This window comes from Capricornis sumatraensis, chromosome 5 (genome assembly GCF_032405125.1).
Source record: "Capricornis sumatraensis isolate serow.1 chromosome 5, serow.2, whole genome shotgun sequence".
In the NCBI taxonomy this organism is placed as follows: domain Eukaryota; kingdom Metazoa; phylum Chordata; class Mammalia; order Artiodactyla; family Bovidae; genus Capricornis; species Capricornis sumatraensis.
In genome coordinates, this window is record NC_091073.1 from 66712066 (window position 1) to 66734529 (window position 22464).

General features: G+C 38.8%; 1 protein-coding gene across 1 annotated transcript in view; it reads left to right on the plus strand.

Moving 5' to 3' along the window:
- The first annotated feature begins 666 nt into the window (after positions 1 to 666).
- DPY19L2 (dpy-19 like 2) overlaps positions 667 to 22464 on the plus strand; it is a 93440-nt gene continuing 71642 nt past the window's right edge. The window contains exons 1-5 of the mRNA XM_068972835.1: positions 667 to 1048; positions 4323 to 4347; positions 6188 to 6275; positions 13508 to 13645; positions 21581 to 21701. Of these exons, the coding sequence (XP_068828936.1) occupies positions 667 to 1048; positions 4323 to 4347; positions 6188 to 6275; positions 13508 to 13645; positions 21581 to 21701 (754 nt within the window). The remainder of the gene's footprint in view (positions 1049 to 4322; positions 4348 to 6187; positions 6276 to 13507; positions 13646 to 21580; positions 21702 to 22464) is intronic.

The window sequence follows — 22464 nt, forward strand, 5'->3', positions numbered from 1 at the left end:
CACGCTCTAGCTTCTTCCCCTCGCTTTTTTTTTTTTCCCCTACTGTTACTTTTAAAATTGAGATATCCTTTTTTTTAATAACCTTGAAACAGACAACCTTTTGGCAAAAACAAAGCTAAGGCTAAACCCGAAGAAAGGAATTAAAACGAAGAAAGTTCTTGTCTTGTCCGCTAGCAAGGTATGACAGCTGAGCCGCGCACGTGAGAAGATGCGCGGGGAAACGCGCGAGGAGATGTGCTTGGGGCGCGGAGCAGTCCGCTCACTACAGAATGGACACGTGCGAGCGCACGTGGGAGAGTCCGCGAGGGGCGGTGCTAAGGACCTGCGCACATGGGGCTGCACGCGTGGTAGCGCACGAGGGAGGCTGCGCGTGGTGCTTTGGGTAAGGGCACCTGGGGCTGAACGCGTGGGAGGTGCACGTGGCAGGGTGCGCAGGATAAGCGCACGTGGGGCTGCGCCCGTGAGCGGCGCACGAGCGGCGCCAGGCAGCCTGGGTTTTGTTTCGTGGTCGCCTTGACGACCGGGCAGCCTGCAACGGCGCTGCGACGAGTCGTTGAGGCTGTGAGCCGAGCCAGGCCTCTTGCGGACCTCGCCTGACTGGGCCGGGCCGGGCCGGGCCGGCGCCGGAGAGAGTACCAGCCCCATCCGAACGGGGACTATGAGAAAATGGTCGGGCAAACGAGGAATAAGCTCAGAGGTGCGGCTTCAGAGCCGTCGCACTCTCTCCGCTCCACGCAGTCTAGACGGCGGCGCCGGGCCACAGGAACTGGGGAGCGGGAGTTGGAGGAGGAGCCGAAGAAGGAGGTGAAAAGGCCGGAGCTGCCTTTGCGCACACGCAGGAGGAACCTGCCAGGGGGCGCCCGGGATTATTCGCCGAGGAGGATCCGAAACCTGAAAACGCAGAACTGCGTGCCAGTGGAGATGGTCACAAGGCCCGATTTTCTGAACGGCCGCTTTCCGTTTCTCAGCTCTTTGCTGGAGCAGCTCTGGGACAAGGCGCAACTATTGCAAAGACGTCGGGTCTCGGGCAGGGGGGCCATCTGCATAGGTGAGCGGAACCGACCGAGGAAAGCCCCTTGCTGGAGCCCCGACAGCTCCGAGACCAGCACTCCCGGGAGGCTAGGCTCACAATGGAGAGACCCGTGTACCCTCTTGAGCCTAGGGTTGGACGTGGTTTCCGTGAATCTTGACTTATCAGTTTAACAAGCAAGTTTCCAGCAATAATGGCGAGTTCCAATATCTGGAAAATCGCTGACAAGAATTCCGAGCCCCCTTAGTTCTTATTTTAAAACATTTTCAAAGGTTTGCAGGCACAGTGATAACTTCATGTGTCACCAACAAAATGTCATCTTAAGGCAGCCATTTATCCCTAGTGAAAATGGTAGCTTTGGGGGAGGGGGAGGTCAGACTTTATATTTTTCTGCACCTTGAATGAAGCAAAATAATGTGTTGGTTTTAATGAGTTGAGAATCTTTCACAGGGGAAATAGGATCAAATTAGGCAATATATTTCTCCATGTTGGTATCTATTTACTTTCATCTTGCTGAGGAGCTTGATGCCTAAATTGCCTTCTTATTTAAGCCCTTGAACGATTTTTCTTTATTTGCATTCCTAATTTTTGAAGATGTAAATTTTGCTGTTTCATTAAGATCAATTTTGAGCCTAGTCCTTGCTCATACTGGCTGCTGTTGTATATTGAAACACAGATAGATGTCTCCTAATGTAAGCTGTGATTTCTTTTCCATCGTAAGTTGATTGGTGATATTAAAGTAGAATGGATCTCCACATCTGGAGCATGTAGACAATACTTGAGAAATAATAGGGGTTCATATTTAGATTTTGTCAGATGTCTAGTTACGGAAAATGTGGGATTTTAATTGGGACCAAAAAAAGTAATATTTGGATGTGTGGAGCAAAGAACAAGTATTAGAGGCCTATAGAACAGCATAATCAGAGCCATGGAAGTAAGAAAATATGAAATAAAAGTAAGGGTACAAAAAGAGAACATAGAGTGTTCAAAAAATTGGTTGGGACCAGCCGTGGGGAGTCTTAATTCAAGTCTACATTTAAGGCATTTGAACTTCATTCAGTAGGATGGCACTGATGGATTCTTTTCTTTAGGAAAATAATTTTTTTTTAACGAGGTGAAATGCACATAACATAAAATTAACCATTTTTAAAGTGAACAATTTTGTGACATTTAGTACATTCTTGATGTTGACATTGAATGACAGAGTGACAAGATCAGAAGTGTGCTTCAGAGATTGATTTGACAGCAGTGTGTAAAATGGACTGGATATGGACTGAGGTAGAAAAAAACAGTTGTATGCTAGAATCTAGACGATAGTAGTCTTTTTCATATTTATTATTTTATTTTTTGGTGGTAATGTCTTTGTTGCTGCATGTGGACTTTCTCTAGTTGAGGTGCACTGGCTTCTCTTGTTGGGGAGCACAGGCTTTAGGCACCAGGGCTTCGGTAGTTGCTACATGTGGGCTCAGTAGTTGCAGCTTCCAGGCTCAGTAGTTATGGTGCTCAGGCTTAGTTGCTCTGCAGTGGCATGTGGGATCCTCTGGGGCCAGGGATCAAACCGATGTCCCTGCGTTGCAGAGTGGACTCTTAACCACTGGATCAGGGAAGCCCCAGGCAGCAGTGACCTTAATGAGGGTAGTGACAGTAGGAATGGAGAAGAGAAGTCAGAGGTGCATGTTGATGGAAACATGTTGAGAGGAACTGGGTAGGTGATGAGGTAGGAGAGAAAAGGAATGTGATGAGAGGAAGAGAGAACATTTGGTCAGGCATGAGGAGTGTAGACTTGGGAATTATTCATGTAGAAGTGAGTTGAAACATTAACATTGAATGAGGTTTCCAAGATAGAAAAGAGAGCAAAGTAAAGATACTTGGGAAAACCCCTGCATACTTCGTTTTAAGAGAGAAGAGAAAACTAAAAAACAGAGAAGCATATAAAAACAAAATGGTCAGAAAATGGAAGAATTGGCAGGTTGGTATGATGAGTCTTGATAGAGAAAGAAATCTAAGGATCTGGTGAAATTCTACAGAGAGATTGAAAAGCAGGAAAATTGAAAGAGACTGTTGACGTTGATAAATGAAGGGTCATCGGTCATTTAAAAGAGTTATAGGAACTTTATAGAAGTTGGCTGATTATCTTGTCAGGCATGGCAGGGGATGGAGAAGAGAATATTTCGTAGCTGGAAGGTCTACTATATCAAGAGAAGTATTTTAAGGCTTGGGAATATTAAAGGCTGAAGGGGAAGGACTGAGGAGAGAGGGTGAGATTGAGGTTTGAAGAGAGTAAATACTTGATGGTGCAGTCTTGGAATAATTGGGAAGGATGGAGCTAAAGGCATGAATTTGAGAAGCTATCAGTAGAAAAGAGAACAGATACTTCCTCTTCTGAGACGGTAGAGAACAGAGAAGCAAAGATCACTGTACAGAGAAATGTTGAAATGGATATAAGAGATGTTGAGAGTGCTATCGTCAAATGGTCTTTGTGTCAGTAAGGTATAAGGTTGGGTCACTTTCAGAGGTGAAATTGACAGAGGCAGGATACAGGAGACAGGCTTTTAATCACAACTTTAGAAGGAGCTGTGATAAGCCCTTCTTTGCATTTACAGTATTGACATCATTACACCTTATAATTTTGTTGGGTAGGGAATGTGGATTAAGGGGAGGGGGTGAGAGACACTAATATTTTGAAGATTTTGGAAAGCTAGATGGACTTAGTAGGATATTTGATTTTTTTCTTAAGTATTATTTTTAAGAGTAATTGCCTTGAGAATAAGAAAGAGGATACACATATAGTTGAGTAGGACATTGTCTATCTTAGAGTTAATGAAACCTTATCAGAGTTGAGAGGGAAGGTATAGGTTTAGTTTTAAAGTGGTTCATAGTATTACCATATATTAAATGGAAAGTTAACATGTAGTGAGTATATACTTTTTCTGTAAAGACCCAAGTAAAAAATTTTAAACTTCAGGCCACATACAGTCTTTGTTATTTATTCTTCTTTCCTATTTTTTACAACCCTTAAAAAAAGTAACCATTTTAGCTTGCAGACAAAACAGACCAGACAGACCACAGACCATAGTTTGCTGATTGTGACATAAAACTAGACGTCTGAGAAATGGTGAAGAGTGGTAGGACTGAGCTCAGGATGGTGAGAATATGGAAAAAGAGCTGAAGAAGCATGATTGGAAGCTTCCAACATTGCAGTGTTTGTTTTAAAAGTTATTAAATAGTCATTTTAAAGGCATATTATAATAAAGCAACTTTTAATGACTTTTTCCTTTTTTTCTTTTTCCAGCTGCTTTTGTGGCAATTTTGCACTGGTAAGATTAGTTTCGGTTTGATATATATATAAACATTTGGATTATAAAAATTACCATCACTGTTTGTATATATAAAAAATGAACTGCTTGCTATATATATAGAATATCTATATGTGTACCAGTTAACATATATATGTGTGTGTGTATAAAACTTTTTAAAAACCTCATGTGTGAAACATTTGTAAATGAATGCATTATGGGAATAGTAATTTATGAATTAAAATATTTTTGCTTTACCAAAAGGTTCACCACTGTATTTCCTAAATATCTAGCTTTTGTAGTATAGTTCTCATGTTTATTTCATGTAAAAAACTTCCTCATTTTATAGTAATGAGAGTTGTTAGTGACATAAGGGAGAAGGAAATGGGAACCCACTCCAGTATTCTTACCTGGAGAATCCCGTGGACAGAGGAGCTTGGTGGGCTGCTGTCCATGGAGTCAAACAGAGTTGGGCACGACTGAAGCGACTTAGCATGTATGCATGCATTGGAGAAGGAAATGGCACCCCACTCCAGTATTCTTGCCTGGAGAATCCCAGGGACAGAGGAGCTTGGTGGGCTGCTGTCTGTGGGGTCGCACAGGGTCGGACACGACTGAAGCGACTTAGCAGCAGCAGCAGCAGCAGCAGCAGCAGTGACATAAACTCCGGGTTTATGTAAAGTTTTAGTAGCACCTGTCAATTGGAAATCAGGTAGAAATGAAGATAAACACCCTGTAATGGTAATACTGAATTAAATGAGCCTTTCAGTGTGCATGCACATATACATTATTTTACATAAATGATATATTTGTAAAAACTATATGTAAAATAATTTTCTTCTGACATATCTTCATTTCTACCTGAGCTCAAGGATTTCTGCTCTTGGGAAGAATGGAATCTGCCCCGCGTCCTGTTGGGACAGTGCTTTTCTAACCATTATTCTGCAGGGAGATCTCAATGTTAATAGAACTAAGACTGTAATGGTAGGAAACATTTCCTACAGCTTGTGATACCCTGGTATATGTCCTAGGTATAAATGAAGGTGAGTGGAAGACAGGGTTGCCATATGGAATTTTGTTTTATTTTCTACTTTATTGGAAAGCATCTACTGTATAATTAAGGATAGTTTAATTGCTGACTACAACTTTACTTGTCACATATGCTCCTATTTCAGTACCTACAGCTGGTTTTTTTTTTTTTTAGTCATACTGATGAAATATCTTTACAGTCCTGTTTTCTTTGGTACTTTATGTAGTGTTCTACTTATTTAAAAACTGATTTAACTTAAAATAATTTTATTGAAAATTATAGTCTAAATCTTTTCAACAGTTAGAGACATTCCCCAAACCTGGTACATTAGAAGCACTTGTAAAACATAACAGATAACCAAAAGCATGCCTCAGTTCTGATTTGGACGCCTGGAATGGGAAGAAGGATGGGGAAATCTACAAGAGTTTTAGATCTACAGTCGTTGTTGTTCAGTCTCCCAGTCATGTCCGACTCTTTGAGACCGCATGGACTGCAACTCTCCAGGCCTCCCTGCTCCAGTGGATCATGTTTTGTCAGAACTCTCCACTATGATCCATCCGTCTTGGGTGACCCTACACGGCATGGCTCATAGCTTCATTGAGTTATGCAAGCCCCTGCACCATGACAAGGCAGTGATCCATGAAGGGGAAATATACAATTATCTGTGTTATAGTGCTGGATTATAAATGCCAAAAAAATATACAAATTGGCAACCTATAAAGTTATCTCAATATTTATTGTAAAAATTTATTCTTTCTTCTATCTTATGGTTTTTATACTTTGTTTATAATAGTTTAGCCCTGCTTTTGAAACATGTTATTTTTCTTCTAGGGTACATTTGATAAGACTTTTTGAAAATGATCGTCATTTTTCTCACCTCTCAGCCTTAGAACGGGAGATGACTTTTCGCACTGAAATGGTTAGGTTCTTTCTTCTAATGAATTCATTTGTAGTTTAAGAATAGTAACGTGCAAATTTATTAGGATCTGAAATGAATTTTGGTGAATTGTACTGTTTCCCACAATATTGTAGGTTTATGTTATTTTTGCTGTTTTTAAAAAGAATTTTATTGGGATATAGTTGACATACAATGTTGTGTTAGTTTCAGGTGTATAGCAAACTGATTCAGTTATACATATATTCATTCTTTTTCACGTTCTTTACTTCTGTAGATTATTATAGAATATTGAATAGAGTTCTCTGTGCTATAGGTCCTTGTTGGTTATCTATTTTATATATAGTAATGTGTGTATGTTAATCCCAAGCTCCTAATTTATCTCTCCCTGTCCTTCACCCACAGTTTCCCTTTGTTAACTATAGGTTTGTTTTTGAAATCTGGCCTATAGTTTTGTTATTTAAATAAAAAGTGTTTTACTCCTCACTTTGTAAGCAAAAGTACAGTCAAAATGGATTAAAGACCTAAATGTAAGACCTGAAACCATAAATCTCCCAGAAGAGAACATAGGCAGAACACGGTTTGACATAAATTGCTGCAGTGTTTATTTTTGGATCTGTCTCCTAAGGCAAAATAAATAAAATCAGAAATAAATAAATAGAGCCTAGTTAAACCTAAAAGCTTTGGGGAAGCTGAAGAAACCATTCTCAGAACTAAAAGACAACCTACTGAATGGGAGAAAATATTTGTAAATGCTGTGACTGGTAAGTGGTTAATTTCCAAAATACGTAAACAGCTCATACAACTCAATATAAAAAAATTTTGAAAAATTGACAGAAGATGTGAATAAACTTTTTCCAAAGAAGACATACAGATGGCTAACAGGCACATGAAAAGATGCTCAACATCACAAATTGTTAGGGAAGTACAAGTCAAAACCACAATGATAGATCACCTCACAACAGTCAGAATGGCTACCATTGCAATGTCTACAAATAACAAATGTTGATGAAAATTTTGAAGAAAGAAAACTCTCCTACCCTGTTGATGGGAATGTAAATTGGTGCAGCCACTGTGGAAAACAGTGTCCAGTTCAGTTCAGTTCAGTCGCTCAGTCATCTCCAACTCTTGGCGACCCCATGAATCGCAGCACGCCAGCCTCCCTGTCCATCACCAATTCCCGAAGTTCACCTAAACTCATGTTCATCAAGTCGGTGATGCCATCCAGCCATCTCATCCTCTGTCATCCCCTTCTTCTCCTGCCCCCAATCCCTCCCAGCATCAGAGTCTTTTCCAATGAGTCAACTCTTCACATGAGGTTGCCAAAGTACTGGAGTTTCAGCTTTAGCATCAGTCCTTCCAAAGAAATCCCAGGGTTGATCTCCTTTAGAATGGACTGGTTGGATCTCCTTGCAGTCCAAGGGACTCTCAAGAGTCTTCTCCAGCACCACAGTTCAAAAGCATCAATTCTTCGGCGCTCAGCTTTCTTCACAGTCCAGCTCTCACAGCCATACATGACCACTGGAAGAACCATAGCCTTGACTAGATGGACATTTGTTGGCAAAGTAATGTCTCTGTTTTTCAATATGCTATCTAGGTTGGTCATAACTTTTCTTCCAAGGAGTAAGCGTCTTTTAATTTCATGGCTGCAGTCTGTGTACAGGCTTCTCAAAAAACTAAAAATAGAACTACCATATGATCCAGCAATTCCCTTCTATTTTACCACTTATTTTGATATATGGAATCTAAAAAATATCTACCACAGAAAAGTGTTTCAGGATTCTTTTGTCACATTCTCTTCCTTTCCTAAAGGCAGACTTCTTTATAAGACAGTAAAGACCAATTAATAGGATATCAAAGCAGAATTATCAGAGAAGGCAGTGGCACCCCACTCCAGTACTCTTGCCTGGAAAAATCCCATGGACAGAGGAGCCTGGAAGGCGCTAGTCCATGGAGTCGCTGAGGGTCAGACACGACTGAGCGACTTCATTTTCACTTTTCACTTTCATGCATTGGAGAAGGAAATGGCAACCCACTCCAGTGTTCTTGCCTGGAGAATTCCAGGGATGGGAGAGCCTTGTGGGCTGCCATCTATGAGGTCACACAGAGTCGGACACAACTGAAGTGACTTGACTTAGAAGCTAAGCAAAATGATAGGATACTGAAAGAGGAACTCCCCAGGTCGGTAAGTGCCCAATATGCTACTGGAGATCAGTGGAGAAATAACTCCAGAAAGAATGAAGGGATGGAGCCAAAGAAAAACAATGCCCAGCTGTGGATGTGACTGGTGATAGAGGCAAGGTCTGATGCTGTCAAGAGCAATATTGCATAGGAACCTGGAATGTTAGGTCCATGAATCAAGGCAAATTGGAAGTGTTCAAACAGGAGATGGCAAGAGTGAACGTTGACATTCTAGGAATCAGCAAACTAAAATGGACTGGAATGGGTGAATTTAACTCAGATGACCATTGTATCTACTACTGTGGGCAGGAATCCCTTAGAAGAAATGGAGTAGCCATCATGGTCAACAAAAGAGTCCGAAATGCAGTACTTGGATGCAATCTCAAAAACAACAGAATGATCTCTGTTCATTTCCAAGGCAAACCTTTCAATATCACAGTAATCCAAGCCTATGCCCCAACCAGTAACGCTGAAGAAGTTGAACGGTTCTAGAAGACCTACAAGACCTTTTAGAACTAACACCAAAAAAAGATGTCCTTTTCATTATCAGGGACTGGAATGCAAAAGTAGGAAGTCAAGAAATACCTGGGGTAACAGGCAAATTTTGCCTTGGAATACGGAATGAAGCAGGGCCAAGTCTTAACAGAGGCTTGCCAAGAGAACACACTGGTCATAGCAAACACCCTTTTCCAACAACACAAGAGAATACTCTACACATGGACATCACCAGATGGTCAACACTGAAATCAGATTGATTATATTCTTTGCAGCCAAAGATGGAGAAGCTCTATACAGTCAGAAAAAAACAAGACTAGGAGCTGACTGTGGCTCAGACCATGAACTCCTTATTGCCAAATTCAGACTTAAATTGAAGAAAGTAGGGAAAACCACTAGACCCTTCAGGTATGACCTAGATCAAATCCCTTATGATTATACAGTGGAAGTGAGAAATAGATTTAAGGGCCTAGATCTGATAGAGTGCCTGATGAACTATGGAATGAGGTTCGTGACATTGTACAGGAGACACGGATCAAGACCATCCTCATGGAAAAGAAATGCAAAAAAGCAAAATGGCTGGCTGGGGAGGGAGGACTTACAAATAGCTGTGAGAAGAAGAAAAGCCAAAAGCAAAGAAGAAAAGGAAAGATGTAAGCATCTGAATGCAGAGTTCCAAAGAATAGCAAGGAGAGATAAGAAAGCTTTCCTCAGTGATCAATGCAAAGAAATATAGGAAAACAACAGAATGGGGAAGACTAGAGATCTCTTCAAGAAAATTAGAGATACCAAGGGAACATTTCATGCAAGGATGGGCTCAATAAAGGACAGAAATGGTCTGGACCTAACAGAAGCAGAAGATATTAAGAAGAGGTGGCAAGACTACACAGAAGAACTGTACAAAAAAGCTCTTCATGATCCAGATAATCACGATGGTGTGATCACTCATCTAGAGCCAGACATCCTGGAATGTGAAGTCAAGTGGGCCTTAGAAAGCATCACTACAAAGCTAGTGGAGGTGATGGAATTCCAGTTGAGCTATTTCAAATTGAAAGATGATGCTGTGAAAGTGCTGCACTCAATATGCCAGCAAATTTGGAAAACTCAGCAGTGGCCACAGGAATGGAAAAGGTCAGTTTTCATTCTAGTCCCAAAGAAAGGCAATGCCAAAGAATGCTCAAATTACTGCACAATTGCACTCATCTCACACGCTAGTAAAGTAATGCTCAAAATTCTCCAGGCCAGGCTTCAGCAATACGTGAACCGTGAACTCCCTGATGTTCAAGCTGGTTTTAGAAAAGGCAGAGGAACCAGAGATCAAATTGCCAACATCCGCTGGATCATGGAAAAAGCAAGAGAGGTCCAGAAAAACATCTATTTCTGCTTCATTAACTATGCTAAAGCCTTTGACTGTGTGGATCACAGTAAACTGTGGAAAATTCTGAAAGAGATGGGAATACCAGACCACCTGACCTGCCTCTTGAGAAACCTGTATGCAGGTCAGGAAGCAACAGTTAGAACTGGACATGGAACAGACTGGTTCCAAATAGGAAAAGGAGTACATCAAGGCTGTATATTGTCACCCTGCTCATTTAACTTCTATGCAGAGTACATCATGAGAAATGCTGGACTGGAAGAAACAAAAGCTGGAATCAAGATTGCCAGGAGAAATATCAATAACCTCAGATATGCAGATGACACCATCCTTATGGCAGAAAGTGAAGAGGAGCTAAAAAGCCTCTTGATGAAAGTAAAAGAGGAGAGCGAAAAAGTTGGCTTAAAGCTCAACATTCAGAAAATGAAGATCATGGCATCCGGTCCCATCACTTCATGGGAAATAAATGGGGAAACAGTGGAAACAGTGTCAGACTATTTTTTGGGGGGGGCTCCAAAATCACTGCAGATGGTGATTGCAGCCATGAAATTAAAAGACGCTTACTCCTTGGAAGGAAAGTTATGACCTACCTAGATAGCCTATTACAAAGCAGAGACATTACTTTGCCAACAAAGGTCTGTCTAGTCAAGGCTATGGTTTTTCCAGTGGTCATGTATGGATTGAGAGTTGGACTTTGAAGAAAGCTGAGCGCTGAAGAATTGATGGTTTTGAACTGTGGTGTTGGAGAAGACTCTTGTGAGTCCCTTAGACTGCAAGGAGATCCAACCAGTCCATTCTGAAGGAGATCAGTCCTGGGTGTTCATTTGAAGGACTGATGCTAAAGCTGAAACTCCAGTACTTTGGGCACCTCATGTGAAGTGTTGACTCATTGGAAAAGACTCTGATGCTGGGAGGGACTGGGGGCAGGAGGAGAAGGGGGCGACAGAGGATGAGATGGCTGGATGGCATCACCGACTCGATGGACATGAGTTTAGGTGAACTCCGGGAGTTGGTGATGGACAGGGAGGCTGGCGTGCTGTGATTCATGGGGTCGTAAACAGTCAGACAGGACTGAGAGACTGAACTGAACTGAACTGAAAGATCAATTATAGTAGGTAAGGAAAGGAAAACAAAGTTTAAAAAGTGATAGAGACCTATCAGAATTCTTGGAAATTGCTTTCTCCTGGGGTAGAGTTGGCCAGTTTTAGCTGGCACTTAAAATTTTTTTTAAAGCTCTCTTGATTTCCAGATAATCTCTTTTAGAGAACTTTTGATATCATTTCTTTAATACTTTTTCTGTTCTTTTGACACGGAATCTGTAAAATGGATAATGTAATCTACTGTATTTTACATAATTGTTGTTGGGGTTAAATGGGATAAAGAAAGCCAGAGTTGCAGAATTTAACAATTAAGAGAAGCCCGGACTCTCCAGATGAGTTAATCGGGCCAAGAGAAGAGCTGAAATTGGCTCTTTTGTTTGCCTTTAATTGTGACTAAATTAAAATTTTTAATTAAAGAATAAAAATTAGCAAAACTTACCATTTCAATTATTTCTAAGTATATAGTTCTGTGGCATTAAACACACTTACATTGTGCAACCATTAACCCTCATCTGTCTCCAGAACTTTACTATCACAAATAGACTGTACCTGTTAAGCACATAACTCCCCACTCCCACTGCATCTCACCTAGCTCCTTAGTGACCTCTATTCTACTCCTGTCTATAAATGGGCCTCATTTAGGTATCTCAGCCATTGCTTTTTAAATCTCTCACCATATAGCCACTTGAAGAGTTGGACATGTTAGCATTTGTATGGCATTTGAATGTTTAATATCTTATAGGTGTTATTTCCAAAGAGAGGATATAAAATATTATTTAATAAAGAGTTGGTGATGGGCAGGGAGGCCTGGCGTGCCGGCGTTCATGGGGTCGCAAAGAGTCGAACACAACTGAGCAACTGGACTGAAAATGTAGCTGTGTCGGCATCTGGGCTTCAATGACAGATCACTAGATTCAGATAGCAGTTCTATGCTTTGTTGTATAATGATGAGTAAGTTGTCTGATTCTCAGTCTCATCTGTTAATTAGAAATAATGCCAGCCTTATAGGATTTTATTGAAAATGAAGAAAGAGAAATTGAATGAAGCACAGTACCAGACACAAAAATAATAACTTACTAATAAAAATGTGTATGTTTTCTCTTTCTGTTAGTACAGACATGCATATTAGATATCTTTTTGTTGTATTGCCTTCTCTCGTAAGCAAAAAGGAAAGATCCTTATATGAACTTGCTCTATTGATACTAATTAAAATTATGAAGAAGTGCCCTTTCAGATATTAGTTAAAACAAATCTTTAATCTTAATAGTCGCCCCTGTTGCTTAATCTGTAAAAAAAATAAAGTACCTTATAGTTGTATGAAGCCAGAATGAGTGTAGAGTTGAACGTTACTTTTAATGATTTTGAGAGGAACATATATTACAAACTATGTGGCCCTTTAGTTTTTAGGAAAGAAAATACAAAACTGATGAGCAAGTAATATGAAGCAGCATACTTTTGTTAGTCTTTGAATTTTAAATAGCAGTTTTACTAGCTTAATAAAATAATCATTTCACATGCTGTAGTAATGTACTAGAATAACCCCTCTTTCAGGACACAGCATTTCTGTCATGAACAGTAGCTCACAGCTTTCACTTTGTACAGAGCCAGTCAGTGGAATTGGGAAGGAAAAGGAAAGCATGAAGTGCCATCTGATGCTCTTGTGACCATCATTTATTATTTCTAAAGAGTTGGAAAAATATAAGTAATTATGCAAAGTTGTACACATACAGTGACACAAAGTCATACTTATGTCAGAATTATCAGATCTCAGTCTCTAGGTGTCTCACAATACGGGGGAAAAATCAGGCTTGGTAGAATTAAAATGTATTGCTTACCTATTATAAGGTGAGGTTAGAAAAATTCCTTAAAACGTTGAATACATCCCTTTAACTCTTTCAAACCTATGGAAAATATGAAAGAATAGTATAGTGATGACCTGAAAAGGTATGCTTTTGTTTGCATTCAAGAGTGCAGTAATAAGTAGAAATTAGGAAGTCTTATTATTGATCTTTTTTTTTCCTTTTCAGAATAAATTGTCTAAAAAGAGTTAGAAAAATAAGTATTTTAAAATTTTACTTACATTAACAATTTATACTTTTTAAAAGGGGCTTTATTATTCCTACTTCAAGACCATTATTGAAGCACCTTCATTTTTGCAAGGACTATGGATGATTATGAATGACAGGCTCACTGAATATCCCCTTGTAATTAATACAGTGAAACGCTTCCATCTTTATCCAGAGGTAAGCAATGTTTTGGGGAAAATGTTTGTAGAGGGGTTTCTTTTATCAAATGAAAGTTATAAGCAAAATGAGGATGTTATAGGAAGGAAGGGATCTATAAAGTTTATTGATTATAGTTGAGCACCGCATCAAAAGTTCCTTTCCTAAATCAAAAAATCCCAGAAATTATTCTCACATGAACTTAAAGAATAGAACCTTAGGGCAGTAATGGCCAGTGTAATAGACAAGCCAGATGGGAAGGAGCCACGGATTCACAGATGGAGATGGTTCATAGGTTATCACATTCATGGGCATAGGGTTGTTCATTATTCCTTTTGTTGTGGTGGTTTAGTTGCTCAGTCAGGTCCAACTCTTGAAACCCCATGGACTATAGCCTGCCAGGGTCCTCTGTCCATGAGATTTTCCAGGCCAGAATACCTAAATGGATTGGCATTTCTTTCTCCAGGGGATCTTCCTGACCCAGGGATCAAACCCATGTTTCCTGCATTGGCAGGTGGATTCTTTACCACTGAGCCACCAGGGAAGCCCCATCAATCCTTTACTGTCCTTTTAATGTCTATGAGATCTATAAGGATGACCTCTCTTCCATTTCTGATATTAGCAATTTGTGTTCTTTCTCTTTTTTTCTTAGCCTGGCTGGAGGCTTACTGATTTTATTTATGCCCTGTTGTTAGATGCAGGCACATTGAGGATTGGCATGTCTCCTTTTAGAACTGACCCCTCTATCATTATGTGATACCACTTTTTATCCCTGATAACTGTTCGTGAAGTTTTGCTCTGTCTGAAATTAGTACAGCTACTCTGATTTTTCTTTTAATTAGTTTTTGCATAGTATATCTTACTTCATTCATTCGCTCTTTTTAAAACACATTTTATTTTTGGCTGCACTGGATCTTCGTTGCTGTGCAAGGGCTTTCTCCAGCTGGGGCAAGTGGGGCTGCTCTTGTTTGTGGTACATAGACTTCTCCTTGCGGTGGCTTCTCTTGTTGCAGAGGATGGGCTCTAGGGTACATGGGCTTTGGTAGTTATGGCTCACAGGCCTGGTTGCTCCATGGCACACGGAATCTTCCCCAACCAGGGATCGAACCCATGTTCCCTGCATTGGCAGGTGGATTCTTAACTATTGGACCACCAGGGAAGTCCTCTTCATTTACTCTTAATCTATATGTGTCTTTATATTTAAAGTTAGTTTAGACAAAGTATGTTTGAGTCTTGATTTTCTGATTTACTCTGATAATCTCTGTCTTTTGATTGGTGCATTTAGATCATTGATGTCCTAAGTAATTATTGACATAGATTGATATCAACTATATTGGTTGCTACAATATTTTATATTTGTTGCCCTTGTTTTTTGTTCCTATTTTGACTCCACTCTTCTCATGCCTTTTGTGGTTCTAACTGAGCATTTTATATTATTTCATTTTCTCTTTCTTACCGTATTAGTTATAATTCTTTTTTTTTTTTTTAACTTTTTTTGGTGGTTGACCTAGAGATTGCAGTATACATTTAAAATGAATCTAAGATCACTTTCAGATAACACTAAACCACTTTCAGGGCAGTGTGTGTGTGTGTGTGAGGACCTTCTAATAACAAAATAATTCTAATTCCTCCCTTCCAACCCTGAATCATTGCTGTCATTTATGTTTATTACACATAAGTTTAAGTACATGCATCATTTCAGTTCAGTTCAGTGGCTCAGTCGTGTCCGACTCTTTGCGACCCCGTGAATCACAGCACGCCAGGCCTCCCTGTCCATCACCAACTCCCGGAGTTCACTCAGACTCAGGTCCATCGAGTCCATGATGCCATCCAGCCATCTCATCCTCTGTTGTCCCCTTCTCCTTCTGCCCCCAATCCCTCCCAGCATCAGTCTTTTCCAATTAGTCAACTCTTCGCGTGAGGTGGCCATAGTACTGGAGTTTCAGCTTTCGCATCATTCCTTCCAAAGAAATCCCAGGGTTGATCTCCTTCAGAATGAATGGACTGCTTGGATCTCCTTGCAGTCCAGGGACTCTCAAGAGTCTTCTCCAACACCACAGTTCAAAACCATCAATTCTTTGGCGCTCAGCCTTCTTCACAGTCCAACTCTCAGTCCACACATGACCACTGGAAAAACCATAGCCTTGACTAGATGGGCCTTAGTCGTCAAAGTAATGTCTCTGCTTTTGAATATGCTATCTAGGTTGGTCATAACCTTTCTTCCAAGGAGCAAGCGTCTTTTAATTTCCTGGCTGCAATCACCATCTGCAGTGATTTTGGAGCCCCCAAAAATAAAGTCTGACACTGTTTCCACTGTTTCCCCATCTATTTCCCATGAAGTGATGGGACTGGATGCCATGATCTTCGTTTTCTGAATGTTGAGCTTTAAGCCAACTTTTTCACTCTCCTCTTTCACTTTCCTCAAGAGGCTTTTTAGTTCCTCTTCACTTTCTGCCATAAGGATGTGTCATCTGCATATCTGAGGTGATTGATATTTCTCCAGGCAATCTTGATTCCAGCTTGTGTTTTTTCCAGTCCAGCATTTCTCATGATGTACTCTGCATAGAAGTTAAAGAAGCAGGGTGACAATATCCAGCCTTGACGTACTCCTTTTCCTATTTGGAACCAGTCTGTTGTTCCATGTCCAGTTCTAACTGTTGCTTCCTGACCTGCATATAGGTTTGGGGCAGGTCAGGTGGTCTGGTATTCCCATCTCTTTCAGAATTTTCCACAGTTTATTGTGATCCACACAGCCAATTTTGAACAAAGCTATTATACTTTAGATCAATTAAGAGTAAGAAAAAGAAAAGTTTTTTTGTCTTCACTTATTCTTTCTTTGATGCTCTTTCTGTGGATCCAAGTTTTCTAATCCATGTCTGTCTTATCTCTCTAAAAAACATACAAAGTCTTTCAATTTTTGTTTGTTTGAGAAAGTATTTCTCCTTCACTTTTAAAGGATAATTTCACATGATACAGAATTTTAAGTTGGTTTTTTATCTTCTCAACTCTTTAAATATTTCATTTTCTTCTTAAATTGAATAGTTTCTGAGAAGTCAGAGGTACTTCTTAACCTTTGTTCCTTCTTAAGTAAGGCATGTTTTTCTTCTGACTTCTGTAAGGATTTTTTTATCTTTAATTTTTTTATAGTTTGAATGTTATATGCATATTCAGTATGTATGATTTATGAATAGGTATAGTTTTTCGGTGTTCTCTAAGCTTTCTGTACCTGTAGTTTGATGTGAGGAAATTCCCAGCCATTGTTTCTATTCATAATATTTCTTCTGTTTCTTTATCTTTTCTCCTATGGCATTCCTATTACACGTATGGTGTACCTTCTGTGGTTGTCCCACAGTGCTTGGGTGGGACAGTGCTTCTGTTCTCTTATATTTGTCTTTTATATTTTTGATTTTCAGTTTTGGAGGTTTCTTATTGAAATATACTGAAGCTCAGAGATTCTTTCCTCAAGCCAGGTCCAGCCTACCAATAAGCACATCGAAGGCATTCTTGATTTTTCTTGTAGTGTATTCTGTTATAGTGTATAGAGAACTTCTCTGCTAACATTGCCAATCGGTTCTTGCATGCTCCTTTCTTTATCTGTTAGAGCCTTTAGCACATTAATTATTGCTGTTCTGAATTCCCAGTCTTACAATTTCAACATGCCTGCCATATCTAAGTCTAGTTCTGATGCTTACTCTGTTTCTTCAAACTATGTTTTGACTTTTAGTATGCCTTATGATGCCTTTCTTAATAGCTAGCTTGAGGTACTGGGTACAAAGAGCTGCCATAAATAGGCCTTTAGTAGTGTAAGGGAAGCATTCTGTAATTAGGTCTCAATCTTTTGTGAACCTGTACCTCTGGACTGTGAACTTTGCAAGTGCTTCTTGGTTTTTTCTTTCCCATTTAGGTACAGCAGGATGACTAGAGTGGGCTGGAATTGGGTATTTCCCTTCTCTCACATAGAGGGGTGGAGTTGGGTATTACTCTGCCACCCTATAGTTTGCTGCTGCTGCTAAGTCGCATCAGTCATGTCTGACTCTCTGCGACCCCATAGATGGCAGCCCACCAGGCTCCTCCGTCCATGGGATTTTCCAGGCAAGAGTGCTGGAGTGGGGTGCCTTTGCCTTCTCCGACCCTGTAGTTTAGGCTCTGATAAAACCCTAGCCGAAGAATTAATGCTTTTGAACTGTCATGTTGGAGAAGACTCTTGAGAGTCCCTTGGACTGCAAGGACATCCAACTAGTCCATTCTAAAGGAGATCAGCCCTGGGATTTCTTTGGAAGGAATGATACTAAAGCTGAAACTCCAGTATTTTGGCCACCTCATGCGAAGAGTTGACTCACTGGAAAAGACTCTGATGCGGGGAGGGCTTGGTGGCAGGAGGAAATGGGGATGACAGAGGATGAGATGGCTGGATGGCATCACCAACTCGATGGACATGAGTCTGAGTGAACTCTGGGAGTTGGTGATCGACAGGGAGGCCTGGCATGCTGCGATTCATGGGGTCGCAAAAAGTTGGACATGACTGAACTGAATTGAACTGAACTGAAAACCCTAGCTGGTTAGGCCTACTTGTAGAGTAGTCTCTTTCAAGGGCAGGCCTTGTTAAGAACAGAGTGCTCTGGTGTATTTCAAAATGTTCCCCTTTCCACTTCTCCCTCAGAAACAGATTTTTTTCTGATATCACTGTAAGAAACTAGTGATCTCCTAGAGATAAAATTCATAAATATGTATGCATTATCCCTATTACTGGGTCTCCCTGGAGTTTTTGATTCTCAGAATTGTCTACACTGTGCCTCTAGCAATTCATCAATTATAATTTAGGTTTTCTGTCTCTCCATCTGGTTCCCATGGAGGTTTCTACCCCTGGGTTTTTGCTCCAATAAGTTGTGATTCTCTGTATTTGCCTGTCAACCTATACAGTCTGGGAGAAGCAGTTTGCCTAGTGACCTCACTTCTCTTTTGGATCTAAGAAGAGTTGACTTTTCAGCTTGTTTAATTTTTTTCTTATTAGACTGGAGTGGCAAATTATAAGCTTCTTACATGCTGGACTTGGAAACCTTATACTTTTTAAAAAATTTGATTCAATATATTTTATTTCCCTTGAGGTTGCTTACTTGGTCCATGGACTTTTTTTTAGTGGGTTTCTTTTATTTTTCAAGTGTTTGAAGATTTATCTTTGTTATTAATTTGTAGCTTAAATTCATTGTGTTTAGAGAATTTAAAAACCTAGATTAAGTTTTTATTTACATACTCCATTTGATCTCTACTAAAAAAATGGTACTATATATATGTGTATGTGTGCATATATATATGTGTTGTTTTTTGAGTGTTTGGTTGTTTTTGTTGTCTAAAAGTTGTCTATTTCTAGGCTGCCACTGTCCTAGTCCTTTGGCTAGAAAGAGTAGGCCTTTTCTGAATGCCGTGTAAGCCCCCAGTGGTGTTTCTGGTTGCCAGACTCTGACTCCAAATCTGAGAAAGTAACGCAAAAGGAAAGTCCAGGGAACTTACAACCATGTCATTCCTTGGGTCCTAAGATTCCTAGCTAGTGTGCTGCCTTTTTTCTACCTTTCTTCTTAGGATTTATATGATTCGCAGAAGTTATAGTTGTTCTTGCAGGAATAGACAAAAGTACATCTACTCCATTTCCCCAAAGTGGACATTTACCTTATTTAAATATTGCCATTTTTTTTCAACTTCAGTTAGTTTAAGTGATTTTCTAATATTCCATGTGGTTTCTTCTTTGATGCATTGGATATTTAAATATTGTGTTATTGAATTTCAAAGAATTTAGGGGTTTCTCAGATTTATTTCTTTATTTGATTTCTATAAGTGCTTTTCAATGTAATTTGTGGTAGTATCAATTGTATAGACCTACATAAGATTTAAGATGAAAGAAGTGGTTTTCTGCAGCAGCTTTCTCCATATCCCATCTTACTTTTCAGAGGCACTTTGACCTTATTTCCTCTAATGATTATCTGGATAATTCTAGTGAAAATAGAAAAATCAAAGAGAAAAAAAAACTATTTGTTGAATCTTCAACTTTAGTTAATGTTGACTTACTCTATGTAAATAAGATAAGGATTTAGCTTATCGGACTAGGCCAAGTTCTTCCAGTGTTTGATAATTATTATTTTTAGTTTTGAGTTATTTTTATAATTTTATATCATTAAATCTCTGTTTTTTGTTCCATTAATTTCCATCAGTATGGTCTCTAAAACATTAACTAGTTTTTTCATTTTACTTACCAAAAAATTTATTGAATTTGCACAATTTTCAGTTTCTTTGATGTTATGAAAAAATAATCATGATAATTAGTTCATTCATTTTTAAAACTTGAAAGCATGTAAATGACAGCCAACAAGGACTTGTCCAGTCTTATTTTCATATTGCATAGATATAATATGGAGAACATTTAAATTTGCTTGCAGCCTTATGTGGTACTTCAGTGTTGAAGTAAATGACCATACTTTGTGTTCACAAGGAGCTTAATTTCTCATCTTAAAATATGAGTGTGAAACAATGTGTTTTAAAAGGGTAAAGGCATTTAATGCTTACTCTATACCAGCACTTATATATATATGTGAGCTCTAATCTCCCATCACTCTTGTAAGATGGTCATTAATGTTATTTTAGTGATGAGGTAGCTGAGGTTCAGAGGCTGAAGGATTATTTCACACCATAGAAACTATAACTTGCAGAGTCAGAATATTTTGTTTATTTTGACTTCAAAGTCATGCCCCTTCCTATATTGAATGACATCTCATAAAGGAGTATAATTGTAGATTTTGCACATTTAATGTGACAAATTTTTGTACATTTGTGAAAAATACACAAGTTATAAATTTGAGCAGAATGTCAGTTTTACAAAATTAAGTGATATAGTAAATCTGTATTATACGTGAAAAGTTGTTTATGGTGTTTACTGATGTGTATTACATTAACTACTTGTATAATATTGTGCAATGAATAACTCTGCATGTGTGCATGCTAAGTCGCTTCAGTCATGTCCGACCTTGTGTGACCCTATGGACTGCAGCCTGTCAGGCTTCTCTGTCCATGGGATTCTCCAGGCAAGAATATTGGAGTGGGTTGCTGTGCCTTATCTGGGGATCTTCCCGACCTGGGGATGGAACCTACATCTCTTACGTCTAACCTCCATTGGCAAGCAGGTTCTTGGTCACTAGTGCCACAAGGGAAGCCCCAGTGACACTAGCTACCTGTCTTTTGTGCCTAGGGAGAAACGGGAAGGATGGTCACCAAAATAGTTTACTTTCCCTTTGAAATCTTTATTTTTTAACTCGCCCCCACCCCCCCGCACAGTGATCTGCATTATTTTTCTCAAATCTATAAAATTATTTTTTTAAAGCAATCTCCCAGGAATCAGCACTTTTTTGTAATTTTTTTGTTGCTAATTTCCTTTGTCTTTAAAATTTTTAAGGTAGATTTCAGATTGGGAAGGATTGGTTAATTAAATCTGCTTAATCAAATGTTAATGCTTAATGGGCATAGGAGCTATTATTCCACGTGCAGTTGTTTTATAGACTATGAGTTGGTTTTTAGAGTATGAAGATAATAAGTTCAAGGGCCTAAGAGAAATGTTATAAAATACTCCTGTAAAGCTTTGTATGTTTGCTATTAATTTTCTTCATATTTTAATTATATACTTAATGCTTGATTTTACAGCTACTGTTCTGTTTCAGTTGTTTAAAAGAGTATATCATAGAGATGTCAATCACAACATAAGTTGTATAGCTGTGTGTTACTCAGTAATACACAACTTTATAGTGTATGTGTACATAAAATTATTTAAATGACTGTTTCCCACATGAAATGATTTAAATAAATTCATCAAAGTTTATAATGTTATAAATTCATCACAGCCATCATAAAATGATATTTTGGAAAAAGTATAAAGATAATGTATATCTATCATCTTTTTAATTTTATCTCTTTTAGGTGATTATAGCCTTCTGCTATCGCACATTTGTGGGAATAATGAATTTATTTGGGTTAGAAACTAAGACCTGCTGGAACGTGACCAGAATAGAACCTCTAAATGAAGTTCAAAGCTGTGAAGGCATGTTTCTTCCTAAAATGCTGCTGTATATTGTCATTAATATTTACATAAACATTTTACAATATTATGACTCTCTAAGAATTATTATAAATTACTATGATTGATTTTTTTCTTTAAAAACATTATAGAACTGATTCACCTAAATATTTACCTTTACCCTTTAAAATAAATTTTTGAGAAGGCAATGTACTTACTAACATAAGTATTATTTTGGAATTTAATTTGAATATTAATATATATCTGTGTAAGGTCATACTGATTATAAGACATTCCTTCATTTCAGAAGGCACAGAAATGGTTCTGAGGTGGCTTGAATATGTAAATGTGGGGGATGTAGATCAAATAGCCACAGTTCTATCTGTAATCGTTGAGAAAGTTAATGTAAACATTTAGTCATGCATAAATATTTAAAAATCAGACATATATAATAATAGATTACTTTAGAAGTTCTACTTTCTTGTGCTCTCACAGTCCATGAGTAGTTCTTCATATACATCTTCCACATTAGTATCTGTCAGAGAACCACTTTTAGAATCATTTAACAGTTTTACAGAATCTGTAATTGTCATTGCTATTTAAGATATTTGGAATTTAGCACTATTACAATCGAAGTATGATGCTATACCTTGAAACTTTTATTTGCAATCACATGTATCTACTTGCATAACACTTACATAGTTGTTTTTTTTCTTTTTCATATTCTCTACAACTTTGTTTTATATATATATTTTTTTCTGTTAACTTGTGTGCAATAACATTCTGT